The sequence below is a fragment of the Arachis hypogaea genome, chromosome 3 (assembly GCF_003086295.3).
Source record: "Arachis hypogaea cultivar Tifrunner chromosome 3, arahy.Tifrunner.gnm2.J5K5, whole genome shotgun sequence".
NCBI classification, from domain to species: Eukaryota; Viridiplantae; Streptophyta; class Magnoliopsida; order Fabales; family Fabaceae; genus Arachis; species Arachis hypogaea.
The window spans coordinates 29,642,796-29,670,767 of record NC_092038.1 but is presented as its reverse complement, the minus strand read 5'-3'; the positions used below and the strand labels follow the sequence as shown (position 1 = coordinate 29,670,767).

General features: G+C 36.1%; 2 protein-coding genes across 2 annotated transcripts; one reads left to right on the top strand and one right to left on the bottom strand.

Annotated features, from left to right (window-relative positions):
* Positions 1 to 5,381: 5,381 nt before the first annotated feature.
* Positions 5,382 to 5,819, bottom strand: LOC112775668 (uncharacterized). The gene has a single exon (XM_025819466.1). It carries the CDS (start codon positions 5,817 to 5,819, stop codon positions 5,382 to 5,384), a length of 438 nt encoding a protein of 145 aa, XP_025675251.1.
* An 18,456-nt stretch (positions 5,820 to 24,275) lies between these two features.
* Positions 24,276 to 27,141, top strand: LOC112790081 (probable glutathione S-transferase parC). Its single transcript, XM_025832308.3, has 2 exons — positions 24,276 to 24,689; positions 26,601 to 27,141. Exons 1-2 carry the CDS (start codon positions 24,375 to 24,377, stop codon positions 26,943 to 26,945), a joined length of 660 nt encoding a protein of 219 aa, XP_025688093.1. The 5' UTR covers positions 24,276 to 24,374; the 3' UTR covers positions 26,946 to 27,141.
* The last annotated feature ends 831 nt before the right edge of the window (positions 27,142 to 27,972 follow it).

The window sequence follows — 27,972 nt, the reverse complement described above, 5'->3', positions numbered from 1 at the left end:
TGCAAATTTAATGGAGCTCATCGATAATTGTTATTATTGGAAAGCATTAGATAAAACAATTAAATACATGTCGTATTCTGTAGATTATGGAATATTAAACCGATTAAAAACCGTAAGTGATCACATCAAATTAAGTTATCGAATTAAATGATAATTTTTTATTTTCAGTTAATTGCATTCATGTTTTTATAGTTGATTTGACAGAACAAAACTCTTTTCTTCCTATCTAAGTTGATCCAGTACACCCCTACACCTGACCCTGGCATCCTTGCACACCTGCTTCTGGACCTAATTCTGCTTCTGGACCTAATTCGGCGTGAAGTACACGCTAACTCCTGAACGTGGGGTCCGCGCGACAGTAAACCTCTACCTATAAACCAATTTACACCAATTTACACCATCGAGCCTGACCAAGTCAAACTAACCAAGATCTACCCACGCGCGAAGACGGAAACAGAATAAAAATACATCTAATTTAGTATGAGGATAACCGTGGTTAAAGTTAACACAAGTGGAGATAATGCTTCATACGGTAATACAACTTACGAGAATCATAAACGACAAACCAGGGATACAGAAACCCCAAGATAGATAATTTTTATTCGAATGCAAACAAATCCAAGAACACCTGAACCTCGTAATCGGCCAAAAACTACACACAGGAGACCCGGGACAAATCTTCCACATCACACATGGTGCTTCTGGTGCGGCAACTGGTTGACCGACAAACCTCGGGCAGTCCAGTATAGAACGGCTTAAGTTCCAACCCGGGACCCACGAATAAGTGACTGAAGACACCTCTGCACCTTTCGAGCGCCCCAGAAGCATGTACAATCTCAAAAAATTTAAGTCCCTTTCGCACGAGCACTTCGTCTTCATTGGCAATATATAGTAGCAGCATCGCACACATGTAACAACCATCCAACTCGTCCCCAGTTACACCAACGCAGTCACCAAATAAACTAAATTCAGTCATCTCCGCCCGGAGCATGGCACCCGGATTTCCTGCCTCAGCGCATCATTCTATGAAGCTGTGTTTAGGTAGGCCATAGTTGTCTAAAAAGGACGCAATCGGCAACTCCATCATCGACGCCTCCTTGTAAACAGCGTCGGACCTCGCTGCACCAAGAAACACCTTGCAACTAACCTGCATGTTGAACAAATCCTTAATCGAATACAACGCAACCCTCGTGCCAATCTTGACCCATATATCGCGAGGAAGAAGATTCAGTGGACATTCGCACTCAACGGAGACGGTCCCTTTACCTCCGACCTTCTTGGCTGCCTTCCTTTTCCTTCCGTTCTTCATGGAACCTCCAGCCATTTGCAAGCAACTTAGGCCATAGGTTATAGAAAGTATAAAGACGACACACAACCACCAACTATACGTTTTGTGCTGTTAGGATATATATATTTTTTAATTGGTTTAGTGCCTCGTACGTTTTTCTACCGATGGTTCTGGAAAAGATAAGATAATTAATTAATAAGGGACGAACGAAATACTAATGTGCTATCCAATTCAACTGATTTGGTTTTACGACGCAAAAATTTAATGTTGACTTTTCGATTCTTGTGTTATATTCATGACAACCTTAATTACTTTCGTTAATTACTCACCGAATAAATGTTAAATGTTATCCTTTCTTTTTTTTTCATCGAAATAGTTTAAATTAATGTCTTATTTTCGTGAATAAACCCCATCATTGACACGTTAGTTACGTAAAAAACCCATCCAAGCAACTTTCTACTATATATATGTATACGTGCCCGTTATTCACAACCCCAAACCCTACTAAGTACTAACCCTTCTTCAGATCTTCTTTGCCGTAACTCCTTCTCTCAACTCTCTGTCTACCCTTCTCCATTACTGCCACTATGTCGTCGTCCTCTTATCCCGAGAAAATGTCAGAGCTATCCATCACCGAACACGCCATTAGTCCCGACGACCTCGCGGAACTCTCGATCGACGCACTTATCAACATCATCCGCGTAGATGAAAAGTCTGCAGATTATGATCTCGTTGAGGTGGCACTGGTTAAGAGGGAGGAGATGTTAAAGGCTACACTTGTGACGACCAACGCAGAACTGAGGCAGGCAAAGGTGGAGCTGATGGCCTCCAAGTTCGTCTTCGAGGCAAGGAAGGATGAACTGGAGGAAGAGGTGCAGGAAAAGCGACGGCTGGAAAAAGAATTGAAAACAAAGAAGCAAAAAAATGACGTGCTCCTTCAACAGTTGGTTCTCACTGAGAAGGAATTACAGGCAGAAATTGCCAAGCGCCATGAACGGGAACAGGTTGAGTCTCTTCCGTGGTGTGACCTGGAACGCCGGCTGGACGTTGTGGAGGAAAGGCAAAAGTTTTTGCTCCGTCGGGGTCTTCATCTAGCCGGGCAAAATGAAGACGGGGCCGGAGGTAGTTGATGTGCTGCACATTCTTGATATCTTAATGTCATTTTTTTCGTCCAAGCATGTATGATGCTTTTATTTCCTTTTTTTTGTTCTGTCGCCCATTTGATCTTCTGTACTGGAACTTAAACTCGTATAATATGATTATATATACTTTAATCTGTTGAGATCGGAGCCAAATACCAGAGTCAGCACGTTAGATTTCTGCGAATGTTTACGGGTTTCTACTGATTTAAGTACGCGCACCATCATTTTACACTATACACTACATAATAAAACAAAGGAATACAGACATAGTCTCATGTTAGTTTTTGAAATCCTAATATTATGTGAAATTATAGGAAATACATCTTTCAAAATAGATTGCTCGAACGAACAGAGAATGCAAAGCCATTGATCGAAACAAAATTCAAATTAATTCCCTCTCATGTTATATAATAAATAATACATTTAGTGCAATTACATAATAAAAACTCCTAAAAAACCTCGATCATTGGGGTTTAGAAAACTACTTAAACGCAATAAGTCCGCAGGAACTTCCGCACATCGTATTCGGCCAGGCATTGCACACACGACACACTGGACGAATCGCTCAACAGTACAGTTGGGGGAGGATTGGCGTGAGTGGTGAACAGTCATGGTCGTTCAGATGCGTGCCAACAATTCATTTAAGATCACCTTGTTATCTTTGCAAACATCCATCAAGAAATTGGTGTAGCTCTCTAGCTGGCCAGAATTGATAAAAACCCACCATCATTTGAACACCCCTAACCATGTCTTCGTCGTCTTCGTGATCAAACATTAACAACATGGAAGACAGGTAACCTGCTTCGACGCTGCCCTCCGTTGAGGCCCAAGCAAGCAGTTCCATGCCTTTGTCACGGCGACCAAACCAAAGATATTCCGCGAACCCATGTCGGACTATAGCATCCACATTTCCCACTTCCACACAGCAATCAAGGAATCTCCTTTCAGGCCCGTCGAGGTTACCTAAAAACCGCGCTAGCGATTTATAAGATATCGCCGCATGCTTGTATACAGCGTCTGATCTCGCCGCACCGAGGAAAACCTTACACGTCGCCTGCATGTTGAACAGATCCTCAATCGAAGTCGATGCAACCTTGGTGGCAATAATTGACCAAATTTCACGAGGAAGGCGATTCAGCGGGCATTCGTGCTGAACGGATACGTCCACTTTCTTAGTGTCCTTCTCGGGACTTTCGGCCATTTGCAAGAACTTCGTCGAGTGATTATCGGAGATTATGAAGAGGATAGACGACTGACCTTGTGGCATTTTGCCTTTTCATATACTGCCATGGGGGGGAGGGGGTTAGGGGGTTGTGGTTTAGTACCGCATACGTTTCCCTAGATGTTTCCGTTTATCGATGCGTTCAGATAGTATAATAATTATATTGATAAAGGAATAAGATAAATGTTATTTATTTGTTCTTTGCTGGTGCAATTACACCACTATTCGCGAACCTAGACTTCCTGCAGCCCTACTCCTGAGTCCTGACCACTCTAGTTGCTTTATTTGTTTACTCTTCCATTTCTTAGCCTCCAAGTGAGAGAAAAAACAATAAATTGTATATTCCATCATCAACCCTAACCACCTCTCCCTCTCAAGTGTGTACCAGATCTCCTCTAACATTCGGATGGGAATGCGCACAGAAGGTGTCTGGTACGTCGTCTTTAGAGGGAGGATACCCGAAATATACCCCAACAGCGAGACGGCAGCGGCTCAGGTGGATGGCTTTCCACGGAACCTGCTTCTTCGTTACCGGAGTTACCAAGAGGCCGTGAACGCTTGGAACGACTATTTCAAGGTGAATGCATCGCCTGTAACGGTGTTGGGCAGCGAGCTCCCGCCGTCATCAGGGTTCAATCAATTCGTTCGCGGTGGACGGGATGATTCGACGGTGACGACGACTCCGCCTGTTCCGGTTCTGGGCAGCGAGCTTCCGCCGCCAACTGACTTAAATCAATTCGTCGTTCACGGCGAATGGCACGATACAACGGTTAGAAATAGTCCCGCAACGGAACCAGGTGCATCTGGTAAGCGAAAAATGTGTCCTTGCGACACCCCCACGTCTAGTCACTTGCGTCGGTATCAATACGTTGCTAACAAAGTTACATCATTTGCAGCTAGCCAATCGATTGAGGACATACAACGGGCCGTTGCATCGAGCGAGTACTGTGTATCCTAGATGGATAGAGAGAGACATGAACTCAGGAATCAACTGGTAGAAATGATACGGCAGTTGGCCGTCGTTTTGCTGGACAGGTGAAGTCCCGGGTCTTAGGGGTCAGTGCAACAACGGGATGGAGACACCGTAAACCGACCCCTCCCCTCCCCGGCAATGTATGTTTAGGTCTAGTATTGTACTGTTTAGGCCCAACGCTAATATTGAACTGTTCTGGTCTGTTTGTTCTTTTTTTTTTATATTCCGCTTGACCTATTAGCTAATGAAGTTATGTAATAGTACTTCTATCGAAGGTTATGCGTGGGAGTGTTTAAAAGTAAAAACACCGTGATATGCATCGGTTCGAATATGTCATCTGTATGACCCACGAAAGCGAAAATTTACAAAGCCAAACAACTCAACCACACGAATCATTAGCAATGAAATACATTCAACTTTGGTTACAAACAAGCTTCATCTGAAAGTAAACAGACTAAGGAAATGCAACACCTCAAACTCGGCAAGGCATTGGACGCACGACAGACTCGACGAATCGTTAGCGGCACCCATGGTCCCGCGGGTCGGGCAGACACTTGACCGGCACACTATGGGCTTCCCTGGATCCGACGGGTGGACCCCAATCAGCGGATTTACGAACAACTTCCCGAAGAGTTCTCTGCACAATTCGATTTTTCCAGCAGCCAGTACGTTCGCAAACATTTCAACCCCCCTGCCAGCGTCCGCCTCGTCCCCAACACCAGGCGTCAGCAGCAGCATCGCACACATGTAGCGGGCTTAGACGTCGCCCGCATCGGCGGCTTCAAGCAGGGTGTCGCACCCACCGACTCTTCGGCCCATCCAGAAGAATTCCCTCATCCCTATACGGAATATAGCGGCCGGATTTCCTGCGCGCTCGCTTTTAAAAAGGAACACATTCTCAGGACGGTCCTCCATGTCATAACCGAACACGACGGGTATCTCCGGCATGGAGGCCACCTTGTACACCGCAGGTGAGCGGGCTGCGTCCAGAAACACCTTGCAGATCGCCTGCATGTTAAACAGATCATGGATCGAGGCCGACGCAACCCTTGCTGCAATTCTCTCCCATATTTTGCGAGGCAGAAGAGTCAGCGGAGAGACGAGTGGGGTCACTACTTTCCCTTTCCCTTTCGTTCTCCCATATCCAGCCTTCTTTCCCCTTCTGCCTTTCTCGGAGGTTGCACCAAATTTCATCCTATTTGATTGAAATTTAGTGAATACGTCGTGGAAGCAGAAGGTTAAAGGAGGACCTTCGTTAGTATGGATCACCAGATGCGATGAAGGAAAACTGGGTAGTGAACTTATATACTGCAAAACGGCTCACTAGATAAGTCAGGTACCGTGCCACATACGCCTTCATTTACGCCCACTATAATCGATGCTTCGTTTTTGGGTTTGGCACGGGAATCAAAGACATCGTAAACGTAATTTTAAAAGCTGAACACTGAAAAATAATTTTAAATTTAAATTTAAAACTATATTAAACTTGTTATCCCTTCTTTTTCATTAAATATAAATCGTTTATTTTTTCAAAAAAAACGACGTACATTAATTACTCATTTTCTACGGAAAAAAAAGTATTCGAAGCAGCTTCTCACTTTAAACTATAGGGCCTACACTATATAGGTATACGTGCACGTTAATGACAAACCATATCCCTCTCAATGCTTCTTTCCTAGTTCTTCTCTGCCGTATCTCCTTCTCTCACCTCTCCGTCTATCTTTATCCACCTCCTTATTTCTGCCACCCTCCATTGCTCTCTCCGTTGTGTACTTCTGAGAAAATGTCGAAAGAGACCATCACCGACAACGGCGTTAGTCCCGTCTACCTCACGGAACAGCCGATGTCCAATCTGATTGACATCGGCCATCCACGCGATCGCGTCACCCACGCGACCGCGTCACCCACAATTTTGGCAGAATGAGTTTTTAACCAGAAAGTTGCGCGAATGCGAGGCTGCCCCTGTGCCAATTGAACAAATCACTCCACACGAACGCATGCTCCACGCGTTCGCATTACTTCAACAACGCGCTAACCGCGCGAACGCATGACCCACGCGTCCGCATCGCTTGTGCCGCACTAGTTCCGCCCAGTTTTCTTTCTCTCTCTCTCTCCCAATCCTAATTTTCTCTTATTCTTTTATCCTCTTCTTTTTCTTTCTTCATAATAACTTATCTCTTTCAATTTTCAGTTCTTCTTTGCTTGAGGACAAGCAAACCTTTAAGTTTGGTGTTGACACTTTGCATAAAGGTTTTCTGTTTATTCCTATAGCACCAAAAGGGAGGCGAATCATCTTCACTGAGGAGCACAACCTGAAGAATAAAACGACCGCTAGGATAACTAAGGAGATGCTATTTATTGAGTTTAATTAAGAATTAATTATATTTTAGCCACTATGGATGCTATTTTGAGTTTTGTGCAATTTTATTTATTTTAGGTAGCATTCAGATGGATTTTATGAAGTTTCTGCAGAGAAAGAGAAGAAACCAAGGAGATGACTAGCGAATACCGACGCGGACGCATGGCTCACGCTACCGCGCGGAATGGAGAAAATCGCAATGACGCGATCGCGTGCCTGACGCCAACGCGTGGACTGGAATCTGCACAAATAACACGAACGCGTGGACGACGCAGACGCGTCACATTAGTGATCTGCAGAATTAACAGAAAATTCTGGGGGCAATTTCTGGGCTGTTTTAACTCAGTTTTTAGCCCAGAAAATACAGATTAGAAGCTGTAGAATGGACAAATCAAGTGGTCCCTACCCATCAACTGAAGACCTGTTAATTAATTCGAACTTAAATTCAAATCTTATCTTTTAGGAAAAGATATTATTTTTAATTTTAGATAATTAGATTTTAAATTTATTAGGATTAGTTATAAATAGGAACTTAGATGCCATCAGATTGGAAGACAGTACATTTTACCAGAATCCTAGTTTTCTTCTCTGAACTATGAGCAACTAATCCTTCATTGTTAAGGTTAGGAGCTCTGTCTATTTGTATGGATTGATTCGTTTGATCTTTCTAATAATCCATGTTTTGATTTATATTTCAATAATTATTTTCGTTCTTTATTTTATGAATTTGGGTAGAACTGAAGTATGACCCATGTTCTAATTGAGTTCTTGTATAACTTGGAAAAGCTCTATACTTGAACAACAGCTTGAAAACATATTATCCTGAATTTCTAATTGTTTGTATTTAACGAGATATGTGACATATAATCCCTTTATTTTTGGATAATTAGGATTCTTGTGGCATATAAACTGGAATTTGATCATCACCTTCTAATTGGATTTAATTGACCAAGAAATTGACAGTTAACGAATTTTAGAGGAGACTAGGAAGGTCTACGGAATTAGGGTCTAGTCACATATAGTTTGCCATGAATTAAAGCTTTCATGATTAAATTAGTTAGTAAGAAAAATCAATCTGGAAAATAGATAACTCAGAAACCTTAACTGTTTTCTCCATATTTTATTCCCAACTCATTGCTGCTTGCTTTCTGAAATTCTTAAATTACTGTTTAATGCTCTTTGAATACCAAAACACTCTTTTCTGTTTGTCTAATTAATCCTATCAAACACTATTATTGCTTAATCCATCAATCCTCGTGGGATCGACCCTTACTCACGTAAGGTATTACTTGGTACGACCCGGTGCACTTGCCGGTTAGTTTGTGGGTTATAAAATACCGCACCACACGGCCAAGACTCATAAGTAGTTGTGTTCAAGAATCAACATACTGAACTAGTAGAATCAATAACACTATCTTAATTCTGAGTTTCTATAGATGCCAATCATTCTGAATTTCAAAGGATAAAGTGAGATGCCAAAACTGTTCAGAAGCAAAAAGCTACTAGTCCCGCTCATCTAATTGGAACTAAGCTTCATTGATATTTTGGAATTTATTGTATATTCTCTTCTTTTTATCCTATTTTGTTTTCAGTTGCTTGGGGACAAACAACAATTTAAGTTTGGTGTTGTGATGAGCGTGTAATTTATACGCTTTTGGGCATTATTTTTAGGTAATTTCTAGTATGTTTTAGTTAGTCTTTAGTATATTTTTGTTAGTTTTTACGCAAAATTTACATTTCTGGACTTTACTATGAGTTTGTGTGTTTTTCTGTGATTTCAGGTATTTTCTGGCTAAAATTGAGGGACCTGAGCAAAAATCTAATTCAGAGGCTGAGAAAGGACTGCAGATGCTGTTGGATTCTGACCTTCCTGCACTCAAAGTGGATTTTCTGGAGCTACAGAAGCCCAATTGCGTTGAGAAGTAGACATCTTGGGCTTTCCAGCAATGTTTAATAGTTCATACTTTGCCCGAGACTTGATGGCCCAAACTGGCATCCAAAAGCCCGCCAGAGACCCTTTTCTGGCGTAAAACGCCAGAACTGGCACCAAAGCTGGAGTTAAACGCCCAAACTAGCACCCAAGCTGGTGTTTAACTCCAAGGATGGCCTATGCACGTGAAAGCTTCAAAGCTCAACCCAAGCACACACAAAGTGGGCACCGGAAGTGGATTTTTGCACTATCTACTCATTTTCTGTAAACGTAGTTTACTAGTTTAGTATAAATAGCACTTTTTACTATTGTATGAGGGTCTTCTTTGGAACCCTTGAGCTTTATGATCATCTTTAGGGAGGCTGGCCACTCGGCCATGCCTAGACCTTTTTCTCTTATGTATTTTCAACGGTGGAGTTTTTACACCTCATAGATTAAGGTGAGGAGCTCTGCTATTCCTCATGAATTAATGCAAGTACTATTGTTTTTCCTTTAATTCATGCCTACTTCTTCTCCAAGATATACTCTTGTATTTAATTCAGTTAAGTCAGACTGAAGGGGTGACCCGTGACAATCACCCACTATCTTCAGTACTCACTTAGCCAAGATCCGCGTGCCTGACAACCACAAAGCGGTCTACATGATGTTCAACATAGTCATTGGACGCCAGCCGAAGTATACTTTCTTGGGTCTCTGATCCATGGATTTGCATCGTCTCTCCTGACAACAGAGCATTCGACCCCATGATTAGGATCTTCATGGTATAGGCTAGAATCAATAGACAGCATTCCTGAGATCTGAAAAGTCTAAACCTTGTTTGTGGTATTCCGAGTAGGATCTGTGAAAGGATGACTGTGAGGAGCTTCAAACTCGCGAATGTTGGGCGCAGTGACAGTGTGCAAAAGGATCAATGGATCTTATTCCGACACAAGTGAGAATCGACAGATGATTAGCCCTGCGGTAGCTGTGCCTGGTATTTTTCATCCGAGTCGAGAAATCTGACAGTTGATTAGCCGTATAGAGACCGTAGCCAGACCATTTTCACTGAGAGGATCATACAACTTGCCATGGAAGGGAGCATGCATGATTGGATGAAGACAATAGGAAAATAGAGGTTCAGGAGCAACAAAGCATCTCCAAACGCTTATCTGAAATTCCCACCAATGAATTACATAAGTATCTCTATTTTATTTTACATTTTATTTATCCTTTAATTATTAAACTCATAACCATTTGAATCCGCCTGACTGAGATTTACAAGATGACCATAGCTTGCTTCAAGTCGTCAATCTCCGTGGGATCGACCCTTACTCACGGAAGGTATTACTTGGATGACCCAGTGCACTTGCTGGTTAGTTGTGCAGAGTTGTGAAAAGTGTGATCACAATTTCGTGCACCAGCTGGACGTCTCAAATTCGCTGCTATTCGCCTTCTGGATTGTCTTACTTCTGACGCGATGAAAATGAGACGATTGCACGATACTCGGCAATTCCATATAACTAAGCTTCATCAGAGATAAGTAGAAACGGACACGCATAACACTTGCAGACACTTAAAATTGTCCGTTTCTATGATAAAAGACGCAATTTTTGCTATCTTGTCGGGGTCCCTTATAGGTACCTTCAACCGTCGGGAGCCGACGTGAAGACATTTCAAGCACTCTTACGGAGTTACGGTCACTTCTAATCTCTTTTATCTAATCCATTTACAGGCAACCAGTTTAAAGTACACCTCCTAACAATTATTTCCTTTTTTTTCGCCGAGCTCTCTCCCTTATTTTCGTTCATTTTGCAGACATTTGACCAATGACAGAACCACAAAATTCAATCATCTCGACTTTCTCTCAGGAAAAACTGATAGCTATAAATGAGTCCCTTAAAGGTGAAATTCAAAGGGTGACCAAACTTCTGCAACAGAATAGTCGAGGTGATAAAGAAAATAGCAACACAACCCAATGATAAGCTGATTACCCTATAATCTAAAAGACACAAGATCCACCCACACCTCCTACAATGGTAAATATTAATGGTCAATGGCATGCATTTAATTGTTTCATGTCTAGACCTTTTGATTTCGTTACATCTTTATAGTTCAAATACCATAAATTCTATATTATAATAATGAAAATTGAAATTATGCTCAAACCATACCATCTACTTAATCATTGCAATTACTCATAGTATATCCTTACCTACAAATACAACGGCACATTTAACAATCAAATGAAATCATAGAACTTTGCAACTCGATAAACCCCGAATATTCAAGTTATACCAATCAAATTATAGCTAATTAATAATAAAAAAACAACCATAAAAAACTTCGGTAGAAGTTCATAGTCAACTACTATCAAAAGCAAAATGGATTAATCAAACTTATTTGTATAAACAGAACATGCAACATCAGTTTTCCTTCACCGCCTCTGACATCCCAAATATTGCCTTTTCTTTCTTCCTTCAAAAGCATTGCATTGGTAACCTTTTTCAGCCCATCATCGTCTTGCATGTTTCAACTCCCGTGTCTGACCAATACATAGGAATCTTGCATCCATTACTCGCAAAACCAAAATACAAAATGATTGACAGACTCTCCAAATCTGAAAACCAACCACAGCAAACACATCAATATCAACTAACACTTGGAGATAGTGATCGATACCAAGATCACCAACGTCTTCCACTTGTTAAATATTGTCGGCAGATTGAGCCACTTGATTGGCAAGACTACCAAATTGATAATGCTCTCACACCACAATGAATCAGAATCTTTGTCACCATAGTAGCCATGTAACAATTTCTGACTCTTCTGAATTGATAATGACTCTCCAACGTTCTCTTCTTCAACTTTCCCTTTCATTTGCATAGAGTCAAGTTTCTCATATCCTGACATATCAACCTTTTTTTATTTTTAATATAATTATTTTGGCTTTAGTACGCAGCTGCATAACCTCCACTTCACTATCCTTTTCATGAATGGTAGTCGAGCCTTTTTTCAGCAGCCTTTCTTTTCTTCACCTAAGTCCTAAACCCAGCTGATGTTACATTAGACGCTTTCTCACCTACAACAAAAAACAACCCACATTTCAATTAATAACATTTTAGCAGTATGTATCTTCAATATTTACCTATATCCACTACCACTCTATCAAATTTAATCTTCAACAGGCACACCCAACAATTTATTTGCCAAAATATATTCAACTAAAAAATCCACCCTCGGATTGTCATCTTCGCTACGATCATTCACATCTAATACCTGAATCGGTTACTAGCACCAATATAGCGGAAATAGTTCACACAAATTTTTATCTAAGTAAAGAGGAATTATATTCATAAACTTGGAATTATATTCAAATTTTTTAACCAAATTTAACAATTTTTTATAATATTTTTGAACAAATTTTCAGATGACATATACATTATTTTTGCACTTTACGTATTTTGAAAATGTTTGCTACTCAATTTTATTTATGCCTTATCTAGTATAACATCACAATATTTGATAATTTTTTATTCTAAATAAATTAAAAAAAATTATGATGTCTTTACAAGTAATTTGATTAGTGAAAAAATAAAGATAATATAAAATATATCAATTTTTGCTATTATTTATTCTTTGATGTTATGTTTTTGTACATGATTGATCTACCTTTATATCTATCATTATCAATTATTGAAAGCTAATAATTTTAGTCAAACTCTTGTTTAAAAGAAATAGAAGCAAAAATTGCATTAGCTATTGTTAAAATTTTGATAAAACTTCAAATCAAGGGCATGAACATCACTCACTGTAATGAAAGCATAGATGAAGATTCAAACTTAATTTTCTCCCAATTAAGGTGGCACAATGAGCAAGATCCCGCAACTCAATACAAATCTTTTCAAATTTTCTAGTAATATCATCTAGTGTTATATAATTCTAGTTGCATATAATACATGCTCAACTTTCATGTTTTCATCAGAAATTGTGTAAGTACAATTTACAAGCATTTGATAAAAAAAAAATTGATTTTCTTATCTTTAGTACATGATCAAGAGTAAAATTATATAAGATCCAAACAATCAAATACGAATCTCATAATTTCAAAGTGCTAGTTCAGCAATTTATCATCTATTCTATCCTTTTAGTAATAGTGAATTTTTTTATGTTCATTTTAAATTCACCTATTACTCATAAATAAGTATTTGCTTTATTCCCTATTTTACATTGTTTTGCTATATTCACCACATTTATTCTTATGCCGATTCCTTTTTCTCTTCTTATGTTGCTATCAAAAAAAATTTCAAGCAACTTACAATGGTAACGACACTTTCTAATTAATTTCAGCGAAACAACTCGTATTCTTATTGACACGTTAATAAGATGGAAAAGTATATGGAACCAAGATTTGAATCAGCCAACTTAAACAATATTATCTAATAATTAATTTTTATATTTAAAAAAAATCAAAATTTAAATAATTAGCATTAATTAAGTTTTGGGTAACTAGGTTAAAAAAAGTAACTTTTCTTCTAGAGATCAAAACACATTCTCAGTAACTACCCCTCTTTTCACTTGGACCTTTCGTCACTCAGAACGCCGCCTCACCACTACCAGATTGCGCCACGTACGTTGCCGCTGGAGGGAGCTCTCGTGTGAACGCCGTAGCCCCTCCACTCTACGATTTGCAGCAACAAAGACGACCACCGCAGCCACTCTCTCTCGCGTTGGCAGTAGTGCCGCCGACCACCGCATCGACCTCTCCCTCGCGAGTCGCAGCAGCGCCGCCCGACCACCGCAGCCCCTCTCCCCCCGCGATTCGAAGCGACGTCGACCACCTCAACGTCCTTCTTCTCCCTCTCGTTTCTACCTTCTTAATTCTTTCTCCTTTTTTCTGGTGAACCAATTCATATTCTTTTAGTTTTTCTTTTCTGTTCTTTCTTTCTTTTGCAGTTTAATTTAAAATCCAATTTTTTGTTATTAATTTTGATATTTTTGTGTTCTACTGTTGTTGCTGATGAAGATTTAGGTATGCCATCATCCTTGAAAATTTCACACAGTAACATCATGTAGTACCTAAAATTCCAAATCTTTTAATTGCTAACTCCAGCAATGATTTACTTGTAAAAAAAATAAACAATGTTGTTTAGTTTTGAAAATTATAGTATTTTAATTCGATGTATGATATCAGAACATCAAATTTTTGTAATGATTTTATTGTTGTCTCTTCCTTCGATCAACGGATTGTAGGTTATTGATCTTACAAGAGTGTCACAAGATCTTGCTTACCTTGCCAGTGATGCAGATTTGGTCATCTTAGAAAGGATGGTAAGTTCTATACGGGCTATTTTTATTTTGGTGGATGTTTCATTTGCTTTTAGCTGGATATTTCTCTTTATTCTATATGGATTTTTCTGCTAATTCAATTATGTTCTCCATCTTATACATTTTGGTTGAGGTGCTTGTAGCTTGTATGGAAATTATTAAATAGTTTGTTGGTCTGTGATATATGTATTGTGTAGGAGATTCTGAACCTATGAAGATATTCAAAAGAATAAATTTGGCAAACAATCAACTCATTCATTATCAATGTTTTCCTATAGAAAAATGGTTAATCTTGATTGGTATTGCTTCTGGTTTCTCTGAGATATGGTGCCTTGCATGTGTTATAGTAAGTAGGCAACTTGGTTAATTACATTCAAGCTATACTTATGTTTTTTAATTTAATAAGAGGAAGATCAACAAATTAAAGAAGCTGAGTTGTTAAGAAATCACAACAGCTCTATTTTTTCTTCATTTTTGCTTTTTGCAGAAGCAATGTATTACATCATCAGAAGATACATCCAAGCATTCCGAGCTTCAAGATTACATTGAAAAACAGAAAGTCTACTTGAAGATGATTGGTTAATTTGAACTGATAGACGAGAAATTTGAAGCAGTTGATGAACCAGATGAAGTGAAAAAGACGCGATCCAAGTGTAACAGATAGAAAGTTGTTCTTTGTTTAGCTAGTTGTATAGTAATGATATAACAATTTTTTAAACGATGAGCCTCACCCCTCTAACAAAATATAGGATTCTTGTATTATTTTTTGTTATGATGAATTCCTGATTATACAGTGTTGCAAATTGTATGAATAAGTTGAATGAATATTATGATTCCTTTCATTTCATCTTGGCATGATGACAAATTTATTGTTAATTATGTAGGATAAACTTTTTTTATTTGTCATTCACATGGCTTCTGTTAAAGTAATATCCATTTAGTATAGGAAAAAAAACATCTGAATGCTTGACAGAAATAACATCCACTTGAGTCTTTGCAAAAATAATCAGGTGTCTACACGGAAAAACATGCCGAGTAGAATTAAAAAAAATGTCATGTAATTCTTAAATAAATACAGTCATCCACAACTGCAACACAAGAAAACTAGGATAATATATGAAGTAACCTCCATTTAGTCTAAAGACAAAAGATGCTGCTGTAGAACAAAAAACTACTTATATCTTGATTAAAAAAACAAGGTACAAACACCAATAAACCTGCCGAAGAATATTAGAGAACAGAAAAGACATTTACTTCCTAAAGAAAATAGAAGCATCCCTACTATTTAAAACAGAAAAACTCGGAACATATATGTAGAAACATCCATTTAGTAAGGTAAAGGAACATTCTAATTCCTAACAAAAGCAACATCCATATAGATATTGGCATTAACAAACAAAGAAACCTGTCAAGTAGGTTTATTACATAAATAGGCCATACAATGCTTAAAGAACTAGATACATCCACAACTGCAATACAAGAATACTAGTAAAATATATAAAAAAAACTTCCATTTAGTCTGAAAATAGAAGATGCTCCTGATTAACAGAACGAAAATCCACTTATATATTGGCAAAAAAGCAATGTACAAACACCAAGAAACTTGCCGAGAAATATTGAGAAATAGAAAAGACATTCACTACCTAAAGAAATAAAGGCATCATCTACTAATTAACATATATAAACTCGGAACATATATTCAAAAACATCTATTTAGTCGGGTAAAGGAACATCCTGCTGCATAATAGAAGCAACATCCACGTGGATGTTGCCAAAAACAACCAGCTATCTGCACAAAAATATGTTGTGTATGGCCTAAAAAAGTAAATACTTTAAAAAAAGTATCACAAGTGTCTCAAATGGATACAAAATCATTATTTTTCTAGATATCTTTCATCTTCTGTTGTCTTGTCCCCTTGCTTGGCTTTTTCATAGGTAACCCCGCACGCTGCAGCATGGTCTTCATGCTCGGTGCTGTTAAGGGGGTTCTCACTTCTTTAAGTTTGTTTCTGGACTTGTTGTGATGTACAAGATGGTCGTCTGACGCCGAAAGTAAAGCAGCTTTCAATTCCTACCAATTGCAAACAGCAACATCGAACTCTAACAATTGCAATTTTCTTTTTCCTAATTTCAGTAACATCCAAGTTCCAATTGCATCAACTCACCAAAATAAAGCAATTTAGAGAATAACATCCAACAATTCATCAAAATTTAATCCTCCGTATAACACACCTTAATTGAAGATATACATTTACAAAATCAATCAAGAACCATCCACATGCACGCTAGAACGAACATCTGTTTAATATGATCAATAATATATAAACAAAAAATTTGTAGATAAAATGGCTTTGTTTCACCATGTGTAGATAACTGAACCCTTTGTGTTTTTCTATTTAAATTGTAAACCATGCATATCGAATACAACACATTTGAGCATATACATGTAGAGTAAACTAAGTAGTAATTAATCGCCTAAATTTGAACACCATCAAAGACACCAACGTTTAAAATAAACAACATCTAACCTTTTTAATGGGAAACAAACAGAATTTTGTAGCAAAAAAAATAGTCCAATTTAAAAAAACTGCACAATCGAATATCCACACACATGCAACTCAGCAAAATCCAACTCCTAAAGATAAAGCAACTTCCAATCTCTTAACAATTGCAAATAGGAACTTCAAAACTCTAACAATTACAACTTCCAATCCCTACTTTCAGCAACATTCAAGTTCTAATTACATAAACTCACCAAAATTAAGCAATTTATAGAACAACATCCACCAATTCATCAAAATTTAATCTGCCGTAAAACACACCCTATTGAATATGTACATTCATAAAATCAATTAAGAACCCTCCAGTTACCAATAGCTATAGTAAAAGAACCATACAGTTACTCAATTAGATAATAATCTCATAGCTACCACTAGATCGAGTTAAAACTCATCTCCTCATCTCATACCTACCAATAGCTACCAATAGCGTGTTTCTTGAATCAGTAACCTTACTTACAAAGTCTAATCCACTAAAGCTAATTGAACTAATAATTAATGATACGAGTCATATTCAATAGACTATAGAGATCTCAACTCAACTTTCCTTTTCTACTTGCTTTGGTAACTGTCCCGATAAAGAAATATACTTTTTCATAAATTTTGGCTCGTGTACAACTAATGAATAGTTTTTTCCTATGCTTGTGGCCACAATGATACAATGCATCTAATTAAAATCTTATAAATTTAAATTGAATTTGCTGGTTATAATTTTTTAAAATTCGTGCTGGCAAATTCTCCCTTTTCCTTTTATTTATTTGAACTGCTGTGCATATGAATAAATAATAATTTTGGAATAATAATTTGGGAAAAAACACATGCAACATAGAAAACACATATGCAGGTGGGATGATGTTAAGTTTCAGCAACAAGTTGGAAGTGCATATGAAGTATGAAAGGAAATCTATGTTTATGTATGATGCTAAGTTTCAGCAACAGATCAGGGGCACTTTGTTTTAAAAATCAACTGTTGGACAAAATCCAATAATGTATATAATTAGTATTCAATTATTTCCCAACTATAGTAGAAAAGAATCATCTAGCAAAATAAAACACCATAACCAAATTCTTTAACAAAACCGTCATATTCAATCAACAACAACATCTAACAAATATATGTTTATAACCAAATCAACGGCAACATCCAACAACTTGTAAACCACGGTACTCAGACCCTATATCAATCAACTCCAATTATTAAACACTTACCAATTAGTTCCGTCAAGCGATGTTTCGAAGCTGGGGCAGGGGACGTCCTATCGCGATAGTACAAGGCAGAGAGGCTTCAAGGGTGCCGCCATCACTGACATGCAGCAGCAGCAGCGCACTCTTGATGTGAAAGAGAACCTCCTTGTTCCTTGCAACTGGGTGGCACGGCGACGCTGCGGCGTAGATGGTGTTGACTCCAAGTAACGCGGCAGTGACCACGTTGATGGGAAGGAAGTTTTGCGGCATTCTGAAGCGAGCTACGGAGGTCGGATGTTGCCCATACGTGGTGGACCGAAGAGCAGCGTTCGTCGGGGGCGGGGGATAATGCCACGAGCTGAACCTGGTAGTATGGCACTGCCGTCGATGGTTTCTGAGTTGTGAAACGGTGAAACGGTGAAATTAAAAAAGAGGGTTTAGTTAGGTTAATTGTGTTTACCTAGGTTAATTTTGGATGTTGTTAAGGTGGATTGAGCTTCTAGATCCCAGCCCAACAGGAATTGGCAGGTTTTTGGCTGGAGACCTTCTTGGTTCCCTAGCATTATTGTAATAAGATGCATGTTTTCTTATTGTTTCTCAATTGTTTTCATTTATTATTGAAAACTTTTCTATTTGTTGTTTATATTATTATTGTTAGTAATTATTGTTTTCTTCTTCAACTGCATTTTAATTACTCAATGCTCATATAGTCTTATTCATGTTTTTTTCCATTTTCTTTAATTATCTATTTTTGGAATGACGGAGCTTAGTTTTAACTGTAACTAATAAATTCAAAATTTGCATTTATAATGTTCAACACAAATAGGGAATTCAAAATCGACTGGTGAAGGTATCTAATGTCATTAATTTGAATACATCATAACTTCTTTAAGATATCTATCTATTCTACGTATACAAATTACTCCATTTTTACATAGTTTATCATTTTATATAATCAATCACTATAACAATCCGAGAACAAATTCATCTTTCAATCTGAGAGCAAACTCAGCCTTCAATCACTCATCGGCAACTATAAGTCGTAATCATTTCCAACAAACTGGCAACTATAAGTCGGAGTCATTTCTAACAATTTGACACCTATAAGTCAAAATCACTTCAAATAGACTTATAATTATAAGTCAAAATCAATCCAAGCATACCGACATCAATAAGTCGGCATCAGTCTGACAAACAATCTCGTTCAACAATATGCTGGTATGAGCAACACCTTTCCCAATGACAATCTTCTCCCAACCTTATTTTCAAGATTATCAAGTTGATCTTGGGGGCTGATCTTTATATCTATGAATATTAACACAACCGCATCTCTTCTATATCCTGCCAAGTTATAACTCAATCCTTATAAAAGGTCAACCTACTTCTCTTAAGAATAAACAGGTCAAGCTTGGGGGCTATGATCTGGTCACAATAACTCGGCAGCTACAAGCTATAATTCGGCCATTACAATTTGGTCCATTCCGTATTACTCGGTAATTGCCACCTATTATTCGGAGAGCAAGTCTTGATCCATTACCTGTAACTCGGCCAATGAAACCTATACCTCGGCCTAAGTTTACCTATTGATCCGTTAGCTACAGCTCGGCCTAAAATTTACCTATAAATCGGAATTTGAATAAAATAAATAAAACGAACCTATTTCGGTTAGAGAGAATCTCGGCTATAACGGAACCAGATGAACCCGTACAGAAGTAGTTACCAAAATACTAGAACCATGGAATAACCACCTATAGCATAATAACTCTATAAATACAAAACTTTGAGCATATAAAAGGTAAGCTATTCACTCTGAATATCATCTCTATTATCTGGTACTCACTCTAACTTGAGCGTCAGAGTGCTTTTTGCAGGTATTCCTCCCCTTGGTGCTCATCCCTGCCGACGTATAGATCAACCATCATCCCACAAGGACGGAAAGGAGGCTCTATAACTCCGCCATATTACTTGGACCAGAACAACTAATATAAAATATACGTATAAATACATATTTAAAATAAATTAAATTACACATATATTTATATACAAATATATTAATGACTAACCAATGAGTTATAATTCAAATGGCATAGTCTACCCGTACTCATCTAAGAGGTTGCGGGTTCGAATCTCCCTATCTTTGGTAAAAAAATATTAATGACTAATTTTAAAAACTATTTTTAACGTACGAATAACATTATCACGAGGTAATATCTTTGTATGTCTGATTATATGGTTGAATGAATTAAAAATAAGCACTAAGATTCTGAAAGTTGGATCGAACCGGTTGGTCGAATTGATCGGACTGGAAATTGTTTGTTTTTATTTTTTAAGATTCAGTTGATAAGACAACCGTCAAATTGAAATTTGAAAACTATCTATAGACTGTTAAACTAGCAGAAATCAATCGGTTAAGTCGAACCGAAAATCAAACTGTTTATGATTTTTGCTCCAAACTGCATTGTTTTGCACTAATCCAGTCTCTAGAGAAAATATTAACAAAAAAGGGAGGAAGACTTAGAAGTCTAGAAGCCCAAACTATATAACTTCTCTATTTTTTTGCACATCCATCGTCATCACCTGCTATTCACCGATGTAGTCATCCCGTCAACATCTCTTTTTCTCTGTGTTGTTCGTCAACCATGCTACCTCACTTTATCCATTCACAGCTCCTTCTGCTTCTACCTTTCTCCACTGACTCGTCCATTTAGAAAAACAATGGATCTGCTCCATGTGCACATGGAGAAAAGGTTGAAAACAACCAAAACTTACAATATTTTTCTTGCTTTTTGGTCTTGGAGTCAAGGTTGTCAAACTTGCGAGTCTAAGTAAACTCGTGGAGCTGACCTAGACTCTACTCGCGAGTTAACTCGTAGACTCATACGAGTTCACCTGTTATGAAGTTTATATATATATATATATATATATATATATATATATATATATATATATATATATATATATATATATTAATGTATATTTACTCAATTCTAACCCTTCAAAATTAATAATATCAATTTTGAAGCACATAATAAATTAAAATAATAGCATACATTATAACAAATACTTTAAAATACACATTCAAATTCGCTATAATTATTCTTATACAAATACAACATAGAACACACAAAATAAAAAATTCTAAATTTGTAATACTAAATCTTTAATTGAACATTAAACAATATCAAATGATCAAATTAACTCTAATCAAAATAATTAATTACTAATCAGCCATGAATGGATGAACTATCTGGCCATCTAACATAAACGATAAACAATAGGCTAAAATTAGAAGCAATAAAATTTAAAAAGCAAAAAAAAAACTAAATCAAGAAGCAAAGGCTCAAAGAAAGAGCAAAAGGCATACAAAAAATAGAGAATAGAAAAGAAAAGAAGGGGTAAAGTCCCAGCAACAGCAAATCGAAGACAAGGCTGCAACAGGCAGCGGTGGTGAGGGTGCAGCAGCAGCACGAAACGACGGCGACAAATACTCATAGATTTCACGACGGTGTAAACCAGAGCAAATAGGACTGTAGGATAAATAGTCGAACTTGTGAACGTTGATAGCACGATGGAGTTGCGGGAGATGTAAAGAAATACAAAGCAGAGGGAAATATAGGTAAAATTCACAAAGACAATGACGTAAATCAGAGTAGAGGTAGAAGACGCAGGGGAACAACGACAATTCGACGGGGATCGGCGACTGCGGCAGAATATGAAAAAAGTGAAAATTGAGAGAAACGACGCAGATAAGTGAGTTGTGAGTGAGTTTTTTTTAATTTTTTGGGAGTGTTATCATAACCCTAATAAAAAAGAAGTGTTTTTTTGGATTCAAAATAACGTTTTTTTTTTAAATAAAGAAAAATACAAACGATCTTAGACTCACGAATTTATCTAAATTTGACTGAATCGAATCAAGTCTAACTGAGTTTACAAGTTAACTCAAGAGTTTAACAATAATGTTTGGAGCCAACACTTGTAAAATGATATGCAACAAAATAGAACTTGCAACGCGAAAAAAAAAAATGAGAAAGAGAAATCAGGGCAACTATATCACGTAGTTTGTTAGCTATTGGGCTAAGCCCAAAAATAATGGGTTTTAATTATACAATTTGTTGCTTATAATTTTTAATACAAAACAAAATGCTAAAACATATTAATTTAAACACTAGAATATATTAATTTTTGCTGCAACTATCTTTTTTATTATTATTATTTCATAATATATAGTATGTAAATAATTTTGTATATATTACAATATTAAATTAAATATATTACTTACTTTAATATAATTTAATTAAATTATAACTAAATAAATTGGATCTCTAAATTTTTTATTTAATGATATTAATTGTTTAATATTTAATTTAGTTTCAAAATATTATTTATATAAAATTGTAGTTGATATTGTATTTTTATTTTATATATTTTTAATATTTATATTAAAATATATTTATATTTTTATATATTTATTTTTAATTTTATATATTATTATATTATAATTATATTATTTTAATTAAACTATAATTAAATTAGTTAAATTTTTAAATTAATAAAATAATAACTAAAACAGTTCAAATACGGGGTCGATGTCTAGAACCTTGATAAGTACAAACATTAATTTTGTAAAAAAGGGCGAGACATGTTTACAAATGCAACCCAAATGAAGGATTTTTTATTTAAATAAATATTTTAATTATTAAAATAAATCATTATAAAAATTATTATCAAAATCCGTTCTTCACTTTTATTTCATTTGCACTATCTCGTTTACACTATAAACGAAATAAGACATATATGCATGACACGTGTATATTTCGTTTACAGTGTAAGCGAGATAAAGTTAAATGACGATTATATATAGATGTTATTTACAGCGAGATTATGGGCCATAGTTCGAACCTTTTGACCACTTTCTCCTCTCTTTTATCCTTTTCTAACCATATTATCGAGTAATACGAAGATGGCATGCGTAGATACACATGATCGGGATATTAACAGGCCGAATTCGATATGACACAATGTCGAAGCAGCCAATTTTACAGTTAATTCTATTATTTTGAGTTGTATGTAATCCATATATATCTAGTTATGGTTAATTGGTTAGAGTACTTGTCAAGAACGAGATAGAATTTGTATCATTAGGAATATGTCACTGATAAAAATTAGTAATTCTAGAAATGTAGTTATCATTTTTTGGTAATTACGCTGTTAACTACAAAATTATTAATTTAGAGTTTAAATGTTGGGGTAGATATTTTTCAATCGTTGAGTCTAGTTTATTGGTCATACGTGTCTTAATTTATTAATTTAGTTAGTAACTATTCAAGTTTGATAGTTATATTATTAATTACTTTATTGAATGTTTTAATTTCACGTAACGTAATTAAAAAATGTGTATTAATTAAGAAAGTACATATTAACAGAAAATTGTGTCGGCATAAATTCAGTTAGTACATACATGTAAAATTATGTTAAACAAATGTATAGAATAATCAAGACATTTTGATATGTTGATGGACTTGTGCAAATTTTTAATTTTTAATAATTATGAAATATTTTTCTTTGTCAGAGACTTCATCTACTCCTATCTCGACGAGTGAGTCACACGTTTCCTCCACCCAATGCCATCGTCTCGTATTTAAGGGAGGTTGGATTCGGCGACACGGTGTCTCTCAGAAATTTCGTATTTGACAACTCCCTAACTTCAGCTTTCGTGGAGCGATGGCGTTAGGAGATCCACATGTTCCATATGCTGTGGGGTGAAGCCACTATCACCCTGCAGGACGTGACGTACCACCTTGGGCTACGCACAAACGGGAGCCAGTTGGGAGTGCTTCCGTGACTTTTAGAGGTGGTACGACACGGAGGCGTGAGAGTTGGTGGAGCGGTGCCAAGCCTCCAGTGGTTTCACAGCAGGGGACAACAACATATTCATATTACTGGACACTTTTGCCTACTTTTTGTACGAAAAACAGAAGAAAAGAAAATATGAAATGTATGTGAAAAATGTTAAGAGTTACACATCTTTTTATAACAGTTAAAAATTTGTCCTACTATATCTCGTTTACATTGTAAATGCATTAGTTTAACATGTATCTCATTTAAAGTGTAAACAAAATAAATGTACACATATCTCACTTATAATATAAATGACATACGACTTTTGGTATTAATTTTTACAATTATTTATTTCGGTAACTAAAATATTTATTTAAATAAAAAAAATCTCCCAAATGAACTCTCACATGACACGTAATTTGTGTGACGTTAACAATGTCACGTGATTCAAAAAAGTCAAGATCTCAATTACTTACATTATTGGCAGCTATATACGTGCTCTCTGTTCCATTAGTCCATTTCCACATACTAGCTAGCTAGTGTAGTAGTAGTGTTATCTACTGAGAAACCGAAAAATGGAGAATGAGGTGGTTCTTCTGGATTTATGGGCGAGCATGTATGGTATGAGGGTTCGAATTGCGCTTGCAGAGAAGGGTATAAAGTACGAGTACATTGAAGAGGATATATGGAACAAGAGCGATCTTCTTCTTCAAATGAACCCAGTTCACAAGAAAGTCCCTGTTCTCATCCACAAAGGCAAACCCATCTGCGAGTCTCTCATCGCCGTTCAGTACATTGATGAGGTCTGGAATGATAGATCTCCGCTCCTACCTTCTGATCCGTATCAAAGATCTCAGGCTAGGTTCTGGGCTGATTATGTTGACAAGAAGGTACTTCCTTTTTTAGCTTTATTTATAATTGCATTAGTTCAACTTTCTTGAAATAATTTTTTGGATCTATTATTTCTATATTTATTTGTCGGTGTTGTTTTACAAGTTTTAATTTTTATATTGGTTAAGTTTGTATTAACTAAGGTGTGCATATATATTTGGAACGATCTTTTGAAACCATGCCTAATTAGTATAGATGTGGCGCTCTATTTGTTTGATTGTTTATCACCTTTGTTTTCGGGACTTGAGTTGTTTATCACTTAATTCGTTAATTAATAATCTCTCAAATATAGTTGGACCTAACTTCTAGCATTAAATCCCACCCTTGATAACATAAGGGGCAATTGATTTGAATAAATAGGTTCTGTTCTTAGTGAGATCTTTGGGATATACTGTTAAGTTAGCCTCAATTTAATTCTGTGAAGTTTGCAGTATATAGAACATTCCAGAAGAAAACCCAAGGAATAGTTTAGCGGAAGTGGTTGTTTTGGGCAAGTTCTATGTGTAAGATCAAGATTCTAATCCTAGAAATCTCTTTTGTATATTCAATCTATAAAACCACCTTCATTCAAACTCTAGGTTGACAAACTCCAATCCAACCACACACTTAAATACCTCACCTAGTGGGGAAAAATAAAAATAAAAATATGTAGAGCTTTTTTATTTGCAGAGTAAATAGTCAAATTTATGCACGAAACATCATTCATTCTCCAAATTATTCTCCAAAAAGATCTATTTTAAATCAAGTTTGTCTTTCAAAAATTTTAAATCACTTCTATTAATGACATTGAAATTTGTTGAAATAACACCTTAAGTAACATCACAGTGCATACCTGACAGTCCTAATTAGTTGATAACTAGGGCTGGCAATAGGTAGGGTAGGGTAGGATTTGGACCCTACCCTAACCCTACCCGCGGGTTGAAAATTTTATTAAAACTCTACCCTACCCTACCTGCGGGTTGAGAATCTCTCGACCCTAACCCTACCCGCACCTTAAAATTCTAAATCTTACCTTACCTTACCCGCAGAAATATCAAATTTTTTCAAAGTATATATAAAATTCAATTATTTCGAATGTTATACGTATTAATAACATAAAAAATAAAAAACTAATGCTCTAAATTACTAAATTAACTAACTAGTTTAGTGGTTGTTCACTTATTATAAATCATTACATAAGAGATGTTGTGGGTTCAATTCTCACTTCCTTCACTATATAGAGAGATTTCTATAAATTATGTGTTATATATGAGGTGCGGGTAGGGTAGGGTAGGGTACACCCTAAACCCGTACCATACCCTACCCGCAGACATACCCGGACCGTACCCTACCCGAACGGGTTGGACCGGGTTGGATACCCGCGGGTAGGGTATGAATTGTCAGCCCTATTGATAACATGATAAGTTTATGAATTTTGATCAAATTAATCCCAAATGGAAGGATTTCAATGTCTCAAGATTCCCCTCAATTTGGAATTGATTTGATCTAATTTCATAAATTTATTATATTAGAGGCAATTAGGACTGTCAACCGTATGCTGTAGTCAGTGTAGTTTCACTTAATGTGTCACATCAGAAAATTTTGACGTAATTAGTAATAGAAGGACTAATGTGACTAACTTAAAATCTTTGAGTGACGAATTTGATTAAAAAATTTTTTTGAAGACCAATTTGAAGAATGAATAATCTTTTTTGGGACAAATTTGACTATTTACTCATGATTTGTACGGACTTCTGTAAGTGCTCAAAAATCTATAGGCTTTTCATTCCTCTAGTAAATATTTCCAATTTTGTCTACGCTTCCTTTCCTTGTTTCATGTGCTAGATTGAACAGTTCGTCAATGTTGATAGAATGTGCTAATTTTTTGTTTTGTTAAAATGTGTATGCTGATTATTTGTAATGTGAAATAGATATATGACCTTGCAAAGAAGGTGTGGGCAAGAAAAGGAGAAGAGCAAGAAGCTGGTAAGAAGGAATTCATTGAAGCCCTTCAATTATTGGAAGCAGAGCTAGGAGACAAACCGTTTTTCGGGGGAGACAAGCTTGGTTTCGTAGACATTTCGCTTGTCACATTTTATAGCTGGTTTTATGCAGTTGAGACCATTGGCAACTTCAGTATAGAGTCTGAATGTCCCAAGTTCATTTCTTGGGCCAAGAGGTGTCTGCAGAAAGAAAGCGTTGCTAACACTTTACCTAACTCAGAAAGGGTCTATGAATTCCTTTTGGATGCTAAAAAGAGGCTCGGCATTGAGTGAATGGCCACAGCAAATTCTGATAATATGTGAAGCTGGGTTGGTTTGGTATTCACAATTAGCAAGATCTTATCATGTAATAAAATAAACTGTTTTTGCATATGACAATGTAATGTGAGATTAATGTCTTCAATACTCTCTGGAATATTTTTCTTTGAGCAATGCTATATGGTTAATAAATAGTATTATTTTTGACTAATATATAATCAATAATAATTTGCATTTATATTTATTGGAATTTTGTATATAAAAAGCATATAATTTACATTTATGTGTATTAAAATTAATACATATAAATTAATTTAATATTTATACTGGTAAAATTATTATCGAAAATAATAAAAATTATTAGTCCTCAAGAATTTTCTTTTTCTTTTATGGAGGAAATTTTTGGCAACTTCATATAAAATTAGGAGTTGGCTCCTTGAGTTTGTAAACATTTATTTTCGATGTTTAGTGATAGTATGTAATGTATGACCATCTATATCGTAGTCCATTTTTTCTTTCTTTTACTTTTTATTTTGTGTATAAATATTTTTTATATATCTACTTAATATGCTAAAATTGGATTTTCCCCCAACTAATAAGGGTGACGTATCGATCTCTCGTGAATCCGTTTTCCCTCCAAAACGGATGAAATTTTTTATCTATTCTAAATTATTTTATAAAAAATGCCTTTATTATAATTATATTATTATATTATAATTAATATTTAATGAATAATATATAATTATACGAATTTAAGAACATATCTTCATTATAATTATATCAAATCACTATTTAATGCACTATTAAACTACTTATCAATTATAATGTGTAATTACTGTACATAATAAAAAATTGCGTTAATAATAAGTAATTTATATATTTATTTTTGTTTTACTAAGGTCTATAAATAGTATTTTTTGTGGTACATGAATCTAAATTTGAGAGTCAGTTCATAATTTTATATTTAGTATTTTTTTACTACTTCATAGAATAAGAATGTATTTTTCGTTTTTTATTGAAGTTGATCCTTTTAAGGTACAAT